Raw genomic sequence first — 10015 nt, 5'->3', positions numbered from 1 at the left:
GTCCAGTGTAGCCAAAGCCTTAGTCACTCTGAGCTAAGAATAGCAGTGGAAGATGGGAAAAGGCAAAACAAAAACATCTGAAACATAGACCTAGAATTTGCAATGCAAAATAATTACAGCTGTTCTGGCACATGGCTTACTCATAATCCCTGACACAGGACAGGCCCTCAGCTTGTATGGATACAGAGAGATTTTCCCCATCGATTATAACAACGAAGGAGTCAGGCAACCTCTGGACTTAAATTTCTTTAGAATCTTTAATAACACCTATAAAAAATCTAAATACAGTTCATGCAACCACATATCTAGGGCAGAGCCCCAGGATTCAATCTGGTTTTGGAATCGCTGAATACACAACATAAACTTTTGTTGACACTGTAGCATTCTTGTCTTTGAGCCAGAAGGTCATTCAAAATGTTCCACGGCCACACAAGGACTTCTCCTTCCAAAGGCTGACTATAGCCCTACACTGCAGAATGAAAGGGGCGGTAAATTCAAGCTGTATAAGCTTTCTATTAGAAGTTAAAACTACGATCCCTTCTACCCATCTCTGGTGGCCCTGAACGATCACATTTAACCTGAGCCTCTCAGCTTTCACATCCTCTCTATCGGAAGCAGGTTCTATGCTCCGGGATTACGTATGAACTATTGCTCATTGCAGAACGGCTGGTGCTTCTGTCCACAGAGTTGCTGCCCAAGCAGTATGGCATTGATTCCATTATAAAGCACTCAGAGAACCCTTGTTTGGTCTTGATTCTTGTCTGCAAGGAAATCTGCTTTTCTGCTGACCTCTTCATCTTCCAGGAGTTCATGACAAATTGCAAATTAAAATGATTATTCTCTGTTTGAACAACCGCCGCCATGTTTTGAAAACGGTATGAGTAATCTATCACGGGATCCAAATATTGATCTTACAGCTAAACGGCAATTACCAGACTAAGTCAGAGCCAAACTATTGCAGGCTGGTTTATTCAAAACAAAACTTCTTCCTCATGAATGCAGCAATCACAACACCCGATTAGATCAGCAAGTGTGCCCGAGCTCTTCACTCTGCATTCGACAGAGACCAGAGGAACGTCCAATGGCGGCACAGCTCTCCACCAAAGCTAGGCATAATATAATGGGCCTGAATCTGATCCAAGATATGTGGCACTCACCTCTGGGTCTCCTCCGCACGGGGAAGGCAAGGATCACAATGAAGCATAAGTTTCTGTGCAGTAATATCTGCATTTGTTTTGGTTTAAAAGGGAAGTGATGTCTGGGCTGGACACTGTCCTGTAGCCTGGACTATAGAGCACTGGACTAAGACTCGGCAGACTCAGGTTCTACTCTTGGCTCTGCCACTGACCTGCTGGGTGACCTCTGTTTCCCCTCCCACTTTTTGTCTGTCTGGTCTGATTAGACTGTAAGCTCTTCAGGGCAGGCACTGTCTCTTATTATGTGTATGTACAGCACCTGGCACAATGGGGCCTTGATCCTGAGGGGGGCCTTTAGGTGCTACTGTCATATGAACTGCCGTCTAAAGACAAGTCTCTAAACCTTCGTTCCATTCAGCAGTGAGGCCAAGGGGTGAAAGGGCCACTGAAGACAAACTCTCCTCTTAGCACGAAGTCAGGGCTATGGTGTGTTAGCGGGATGGGGTAGGAGAGCCTTGGCCTGCCAGTGCCTATGCTGTAACTGTCAGTGGGCAAAAAGCACTTCATTCCCCAGCGCTGTCACGGCAGCACTGAATTCCCTCCAGAAGTAAATTGATACCCCAGGCGCTAATGCACCTGGTAGAAAATGGAGCTCAATAATGTATTATTCTTGGCTGCATAATCTGCACCTTCCCAGCTCTCTGGCATTGGGGGATGTGTATCTCTGTGATATCCCCTCTGCTTGTGGCTCCGGTCTCCAGGACAGTAAGGGAAAGACGGAGTTAGACTTGGGGTGTCCTGCTTCTGTACTGAGTGGCGGCTGCTGAGACCAGCAAGCTACTCTACAGAGTCCAAAGGAAAGGCAAAGAGAATAACCAACAGCCTTTGCAAGGTAGCCCTTAGCTCACCTGTCCATCTTACTAAAGAGCTACAGAGCCAGGCCAGGGGGACAGGGAGCAAGGCGCACCCACATGCTTTATTAGTGGGCACGAGACGGAGGGATTCCGAAAACTCGGCCAGAATGAGAGGTAGCTCTAGCCGGTCCTGGTCGCCCGCGCTGACCGTGGGGAGTTCAGTCCAGCGCCTCGGGCAGGAAATGATCTGCTCGCCCTTCCACGGGGTTTGACATTGCAGTATTTTTGCTTCACTCATCTCCATCTGCTGCACGGAGATAGTATCGCATGCTGGCTGCAGAGAAGAGACTGACTTTCCTCACTGAAGTAGTTTAAGTCACTGAATCCCACACTATTATGTATCTTTCCAGTCAATCTAAAACGAAAATGCTTTTACCCTATTTTCTGCAGCAGCCACTGAGCAAATATTGTGCACATAAAAAAAAAGACCAGCTTCCTCTCTGCTATAAGCAGATGCAAATTCCACCGATGTACTCCAAGCCTGGATCCGGCCCTCATCCTGGATTTTGCAAACTGAGAGCTCCAAACTGATTCCAGCCAAGAGCCAAGTTGTTCCTTTGGAGACTTAGGATCGGCCTCCCCTTCTGAAATGCTTTCCAGATTGGATGCAAGATCTGTCCATTTTCAGGTCTGCCCTGTCCATCCAGGACTGCTGGAGTTTGCTGGGAAAGGCTGCTGCTTCCTGGTTGACAGCTGTCTAGCTTCAGGTCCCAGGGGCTGTTCTGTCTGCCCAGGACTGCTGGAGCTGGTTGAGAAGGGTCAGCAGGAGAGAGTCCAGCAGCGCCAAACCTTTCCAAGAACACCTGAGCCCCCTGGAAAAAAAGCAGGACATGGATCACCCCGCCCCTTAGAGAACAGGGCCCTTCCCACAGCCACAGTCCGTCCCTTACCTATTGTCCAAAAGCAGCAAGCCCTGATCCTCTAGCTCTTTCACTTCCTCTGAACTTCCAAACATGTCCCACAGGCTCAGGCTGGTGGCAAACTGCTCCCAGTGCTGGTAGGGAAGCGAGGGAGAGACTCATCGTAAATACTGACTTGACAGAGTTTATTGGGGCTTTGATCTTTTATTTTGTGGGTTCGTTTCACCTGCCTAATAACAAATTCCACACAAAGCTCTAGAGGGAAGGGTGTGAGCCTCTCGGAGAGGACTAGCCTTTCTCAGGGCTGCCTGCCTTTCTGCTCCTGCAAAAATGGCTCTCACATGGCTTTGCACCCTTCATTTAGATGGTTCAGTCCCTGATGCTGCAGTGATGGGGGCCGTGTGAAAGCTACGATCACACAGAGAGAAATCAGGTGCTCAGCTGCGTAAATGACAAGATTTGCATCTCCAGGCGAGGGTGCTCGAAGTACAGGAGCAGTTTCTATGGGTGGAAATTAAAAAAGGAGTCTGGACAGCAGCCCCTTTAAATCTCTGGCTGTGGCATGCAGTCCAAGGAGCCGTTCGCATGGCCCTGTGGGTAATACACCTGCCTCTACTGGATCAGGGCTGACTGGTCAGTAGAAACTGAACTCCTCTCTCACCCCTCGACGTCAGGGCTAAAGGGTGGGAGAACCTGTCTGCCAAGTCCCACGCACGGGGACTCAGGCTCCTAGCCAGGGCAGATGCTGCACTCCCTGGTGGTAGGGATGCAGTATTGAATGCACTGCCCTTTTGGGAGGGATGTTAAACAGAGATACCGTCTGTCTGTCTTTGCTGGGAGTTCAAGAGCTCAGGATATTTCATGACAAAGACTAGAGAAAGGGACAACTCATGAGTCCTGGCCAGTGAACAGTTTCTATCATCCAACCGTGCGAGAGCAGCTGCTAAACACACGACGGTTCACAGTCACGGCACTATTATTGTAAACTGCATTTCCAGTCGACCCTCAGACTTACGAACCCCTCCGGAATGGAGGTTGTTCATAGCTCGGAAATGTTCATAACTGAACAAAATGTTCTGGTTGTTCTTTCAAAAGTTTACAACTGAACATTGACTTAATACAGCTTTGACACTTTACTATCCGGAAGAAAAATGCTGCTTTCCCTTATTTTGTTAGTAGTTTATGTTTAACCACAGTGCTGTACTGTTTTTTGTCCCTGCTGCTGCCTGGTTGCATACTTCCGGTTCCAAATGCGGTGTGTGGTTGACCGGTCAGTTCGTAACTGGTGTTCGTAACTCTGAGGTTCTACTGGACTTTGTATACTGGGCCCAGCAGTGTGTGATCCAAGCATGAGATTGCAATATCAAAGGTGCCACATACAATCAAATCCTGTCCTACCGCATGTGACTGGGACCGGGACCTGTATCCTGACTGTAAAGGTTTGTGGAATTACTGAATTCACCATTTGGACTTGATGACCTTGGGCCAAACTTTCAAAGGCATTTAGGCACTTAGTGGGATTTTCAAAAGCTACCAGGTGCATAACTCCCTTTGATTTCAAATGCCTATCTGCATCTGTAGGCACCTAAATACCTTTAAACATCTGCCCCTTGGGGCCTTCAGCCGACAGCAGCAGTACTGGGCCAGGGGGGTGACACCTTGGCAATTCAGACTAAGGGAATCCCTGGGAGAGTTCCAGAGCTGCTCAGAATCCCAACGGAGAACAGACCACTCCTTGCTGAGCCAGTCCACACGCAGCACTTGACCAGAGCTCTCCTTGGAAATGGTTCCTCTTGGTGGCCCTGTCTGCTGCCAGCTGCGAACGCCATGCTCTGAGAGTTCAAACCCCCCCAGGGCAGGCTGCTACAACCGAGAGCCAGCTCTCACCTGGTGTGTGATTCCAATGTCCGTGCGGAGCCCGAGGACCAACACCTCCTCCAACCTACAACACAAAGAGCGATGCTGGAGGGCTGCGGGGTCTCTATAGGGCTCCAGAAGGCATCCTGCATCTGGGGCTGAAGGTGCAAGGAAGGCAAAGGGGAGCACCTGAGTGCAGGTGGGAAACGGCTGTCCACATTGTTCTCCTTCAAGGGAGACTGCAGCTCTGCTGACAAAGCTCCCACCATCTTTCATACTTTAGCCAGCAGGAGAACGGCAGGATCGGGCTCCCGCTCGGTTAGAATCTTAGAGTTTAAGGCCAGAAGGGAGCACCAGATCATTTAGCCTGACCTCCTGCATGTCACAGGCCACCACCAGCACCCAGCAGCCGCACACTAAACCCAACAACCAAAACTAGCCCAATGTCTCACAGTCCACAGGAGACCCAATATGTGCCACAGGCAGAGAACGGGCAGGACCGAGGTGCATCAATGCTTGAGGCCCCGCAAAGGCAGGGAAGTGATGGTGAGATATACCCAGACAGTCCCGGCAAGTGACCCGCACCCAGGTTATTGTATCTCAGTAGCTTGCAGGAAAGGCCACATGCACCAAGATACTGAGGAGGAGGCGTCAGACACCACCTGGGGTGAGCTGACTGTTGGCCCTGCCCCAATACTCACACCTCCAGCTGGCTCAGCACAGTCCGCTTCCGGGTCCCGTGTCCGCAGGCCAGCACCTCCTTCATCCAGCTGTCCGGCTCCAGGGTCTGTATCCTGGCTTCCCGGAGGCTCTCGCCATGTGCTCGCGGCACAAACCTCCCATGAGCTCCTAGAATAAAGACAGGCATTTCTGCAGCATCCCTTCCCCGCTGGAGTTCATCACCCCCAGAGCAGCACTGCCCCTTGGGTCAGAGCCATGGGGCTGCTGGGGGGCGTAACGTGGTGCCTGCAAGGGTCAGTCACCACCCAGGGCCCTGCAACAGAACCCTGGGAGGATGAGCTTCCTCACAGCAGCTCCTTGTAGAGGTCAACTGGACCCCAGCAGAGAGGCTGCTTTGTAGCCCTGTACACAGGCCCATCTGGTGAGATCCCATGTGCCTCTCACTTTCCCAGGGAACTCACCTGGCCCGATCCCTATGTACTGGCTGCCTTGCCAATAGGACAGGTTGTGGGTACTGAGCGCCCCCTGCAGGAGAAAACAACACACAGTAAGCCAGGAAAAGGAATCGAATCTCTTTGGACCCATTCCTGCAAGATGCTCAAGGCTTCCGGCAAGGTGACTCCCTATTGGTCTCAACGGGACTCGCAGGTGCTCAGCACCTAGCAGGATCAGGCCCATCATATGAGGTTCTGGGTTTATCTTCCTCACAGCGTGCAGAGCAAGCAGGGCTTCCTCTTTCAGTGCTTGGCTTCCCATCTCTCTCCTGGGCTGAGAAGACAGTCCAGTTTCCTTGCCCACCCCGGCTCCCTGCTGAGAGGGAATCTCAGCACACATTGCTAGCAGAGGGCATGCTCAACACTCGTCCCCACTCCCGACATCCAGAGAGAGTTCCCCCGGGCCCACGTCTGCTCCCCCACATCTCACCCCGGCACATGTCCCCTGCTTGGGGAGCTCAGATCCTCTCACCAGTTGAATTCTGAATTATTTGGGTTTTTTCTCCCCCCCCCCTTAGATCCGGGACACACCGGACAGGCCAAGGGGAGGGACTCACATTCCTGGCAAAATTGGAGACCTCGTACTGCCGGAATCCCACGTCCCGCAGCATCTCCCGGGCAGATTCATACATCTCCGCCACCACCTCCTGCTTGGGCATGGGCAGAGAGCCCTGCTGGACCTGCTTGAAGAGGGAGGTGCCCCTCTCCAGCGTCAGCTGGTACAGAGACACATGGTCATCACACAGCTGAAGCAGCTCTTCTAACCCCCCGGCCCACGAGGAAACACTCTGGCCGGGGAGGCCAAAGATGAGGTCAACGGACGTGCGGCCGGGAAACAGCTTCTTTGCCTCTTCCAAGGTCCCCAGAGCCTCAGCAGCTGTGTGGTTCCTCCCAAGGAGCCTCAGCTCCGCATTGTCCAGGGACTGCAAAGAACAAGAATGACCATCGGCGAGGTGCTTTAGGCTGCCTGGTATAGAGAGGATTGGGGGTGGGAGCACAGGGAAGCCCCAGAGAGGGATGAGAAGGGCACGTGAGGAGACAGCGAGAGGGAGAAAGAGAGTGAAGGAGGGAGCGAGATAGAGCAGGAGCCTGTGGGAGAAGGTAGAGAGTGTCCCTGAGAGAGAAGCATGGGGGGCAGGAGGGGAAACGTGCCTGAGGGATAAGGAGGAAATCTCCTGCTCTCTCACCTGAATGCCGATGGAGAGGCGATTGACGCCCGACGCCCGGAATCCCGCCAGCCGCGAGGCACCTGCCGAGGTGGGATTGGCTTCCAGAGTGATCTCAGCGTCCGCCGCCAAGTGGGCGCAGCGGGAGACGGTCTCCAGGACAGTAGCGATGGTGAACGGGCTGGCCAGGCTCGGGGTGCCCCCGCCGAAGAACACCGAGCTGATCCTGCCGAGCAGAGGGGAGAGAGGCCCGGAGTCTCACAGGGTGAATGGGCTGCTGGGCAGGCGACCTCCAGACTCACTGCAGTGGAGGAATCCTCCTCCCACGCCCCAGGGGACACCTGCTTTCAGGCAGGACGTCCCCACCCTCGTACCTCAATGGACCCCTAGTGCAATGCCCCAGCTTCAGCTCCTGCCACAGCAGGAAAGGGGAACAGTGTCAAAGAAGCCACGCCCAGCCCCCCAGCAGCTCCACGTCGGGTTCAAAGCTAGGGGCCAGCGCAGCCTTTGTGGAATATACCAGGGCAGATTTCACAACCTTTTCACATGCCTTTCCCTGGTTGCTGTTAGGGCTCTGGTGTAAAGCCACAAGGAACCACACTACCTCCCCTTCCCCCAACCGCCACTCTCCCCTTTCTTGCCACAGGACCCACCTCTGGACCCGGCTGAGACGGATCAGGGTCTGGGCTTCCCGAGTGAGACAGCTCCTCATGGACTCCTCGTCTAGGCCCCGGGGGATGTACTTGTTGAAGTTGCAGTAGCTGCAGCGTTTCTGGCAGTACGGCCACTAAGAGACACGGGGAGCAGGATTCATAGACTCTAAGGCCAGAAGGGACCACTGTGATCATCTAGTCCAGTGGTCCCCAACGCGGTGTCCGTGGGTGCCATGGTGCCCGCCAGGGCATTTATGTGTGCCCGCCTACTGACAAGGGAGCGCTTCTGCTGGACAACCCGCCGCCGAGGAGCGCAGCCGCCGGACAACCAGCCGCCAAAATGCCGCCGAGAAGCGGCAACGCCGAGAAGCATCGCCACTGAAATGCCGCCGAGAAGCAGCGGCATTTTGGCGGCGACGCTTCTCGGTGACGCTGCTTCTCGGCGGCATTTCGGCAGCTGGTCGTCCAGCGCCCGCCACACTCTTCTGGGAACATGAATATGCTATTGCAACAGAAAGGTTGGGGACCACTGATCTAGTCTGACCGCCTGCATGACACTGGTCACTCACAAGGCTCCTTGAATTCATTCATTGTGAGGGGCTATCCCTCGCCCCTGCCCTGTGCCTCAGCTCCCGTCCACACACATCCCGCCACGCACATGGGGATAGGAGCCCCCCCGGCCCTACGGGGCACCAGCCAGAGGCGCACACACGGGCACACGCTGCACGGGCACGGCATGCACCCGAGCGAGCGCACACGTGTGCCAGGGGCACGGGCACGCGCACTCACACGCGATAGAGCGCGCGCACGTGGCCCGCCCCCCGCGGGCTCGGGCATCCCCGGCCCGCACTCACATGCACGTAGAGGGCCGCCTGGACCGGCTCCGCGCGGGGCGGCCGCTGCGCCCGATGCTTCCAGTTCCGCGCCGCTCGGACGCAGCGCAGGGCCGCGGCCAGCCGGGCCCGAGGGCGCCGCCAGCCCGGCGCCGCCATGAGCCGCCCCGCCCGCCAGAGGGAGGGACCGGCCGGCTCCGCGGCTGCCCCCAAGCGGGTGTAGCCGGGCGGGAACCGCCCAGTACCGTACTCAGGCCGCTCTACCCCCGCACAACCCGAACCAGCCCCCCCCTTGTCCCCCCTGCTCCTATCTTCCCGTTCCCCACTCAGTTCCTACCAACCCAGCCCCATCTCAGCCCTAACCAGCTCCCCGTCCCACTGTTCCTACCACCGCTCCCCCACCAGTCCCCCCTGTTCCTACGCCACAGCTCCCCCACTAGCCCCATCTTCGTCCCCCTCCAACCCGAACCAGCCACCCCTTCGTCCCCCCTGCTCCTATCTTCCCGTTCCCCACTCAGTTCCTACCACCCCATCCCCATCTCAGCCCTAACCAGCCCCCCGCCCCCTGTTCCTACCACCGCTCCCCCACCAGCCCCCTGTTCCTACGCCACAGCTCCCCCACTAGCCCCATCTTCGTCCCCCTCCAACCCGAATCAGCCCCCCCTTGTCCCCCCTGCTCCTATCTTCTCGTTCCCCACTCAGTTCCTACCAACCCATCCCCATCTCAGCCCTAACCAGCCCCCCGCCCCCTGTTCCTACCACCGCTCCCCCACCAGCTCCCTTGGTCCCCCTGTTATTATCCCACCGCTCCCCCACCAGTCCCCCCTGTTCCTACCCCACAGCTCCCCCCACCCCCTGTTCCTATGCCACAGTTCCCCACCAGCCCCATCTTTGTCCCCCTCCAACCTGAACCAGCCACCCCTTCGTCCCCCCTGCTCCTACCACCCCATCCCCATCTCAGCCCTAACCAGCCCCCCCGTCCCCCTGTTCCTACCACCACTCCCCCACCAGCCCCCTTGGTCCCCCTGTTATTATCCCACCGCTCCCCCACCAGTCTCCCCTGGTCCTACCCCACAACTCCCCCACCAGCCCCATCTTTGTCCCCCTCCAACCCGAACCAGCCACCCCTTTGTTCCCCCTACTCCTACCTCCCCATTCCCCACCACCCCATCCCGATCTCAGCCCTAACCAGCCCCCCTTGGTCCCCCTGTGCCTACCCCACCGCTCCCTCACCAGTCCCCCTGTTCCTACCCCACAGCTCCCCCACCAGCCCCCCCTTGGTCCCCCTGTTCCTACCCTACAGCTCCTCCCAGCCCCTCCACCCCCCCTTCCTATGCCACAACTCCCCCACCAGCCCCATCTTCATCCCCCTCCAACCCAAACCAGCCACCCCTTTGTCCCCCCTGCTCCTACCTCCCCAT

The 10015-nt window shown here is 55.9% G+C and overlaps 1 protein-coding gene across 2 annotated transcripts; it reads right to left on the bottom strand.

The window, feature by feature from the left end:
• Positions 1-233: 233 nt before the first annotated feature.
• RSAD1 (radical S-adenosyl methionine domain containing 1) lies at positions 234-8806 on the bottom strand. Of its 2 annotated transcripts, none has more exons than XM_005297632.3 (9): positions 8616-8806; positions 7762-7895; positions 7130-7334; positions 6500-6865; positions 5910-5973; positions 5469-5616; positions 4798-4852; positions 2941-3044; positions 234-2862 (listed from the first exon to the last, which is right to left on the bottom strand). In XM_005297632.3, the coding sequence occupies exons 1-9, from the start codon at positions 8751-8753 to the stop codon at positions 2754-2756; spliced, it is 1323 nt and encodes a 440-aa protein (XP_005297689.1). In that variant the 5' UTR covers positions 8754-8806; the 3' UTR covers positions 234-2753. The 2 variants fall into 2 exon arrangements, with proteins under 2 accessions (XP_005297689.1, XP_042697013.1); XM_042841079.2 differs by having other exon boundaries at positions 7762-7927; positions 8616-8756.
• Between the last annotated feature and the right edge of the window lie 1209 nt (positions 8807-10015).

This window comes from Chrysemys picta, chromosome 12 (assembly GCF_011386835.1).
Source record: "Chrysemys picta bellii isolate R12L10 chromosome 12, ASM1138683v2, whole genome shotgun sequence".
NCBI lineage: Eukaryota > Metazoa > Chordata > Testudines > Emydidae > Chrysemys > Chrysemys picta.
The sequence above is the reverse complement of the archived record's forward strand: the minus strand, read 5'-3'. Positions and strand labels throughout refer to the sequence as shown.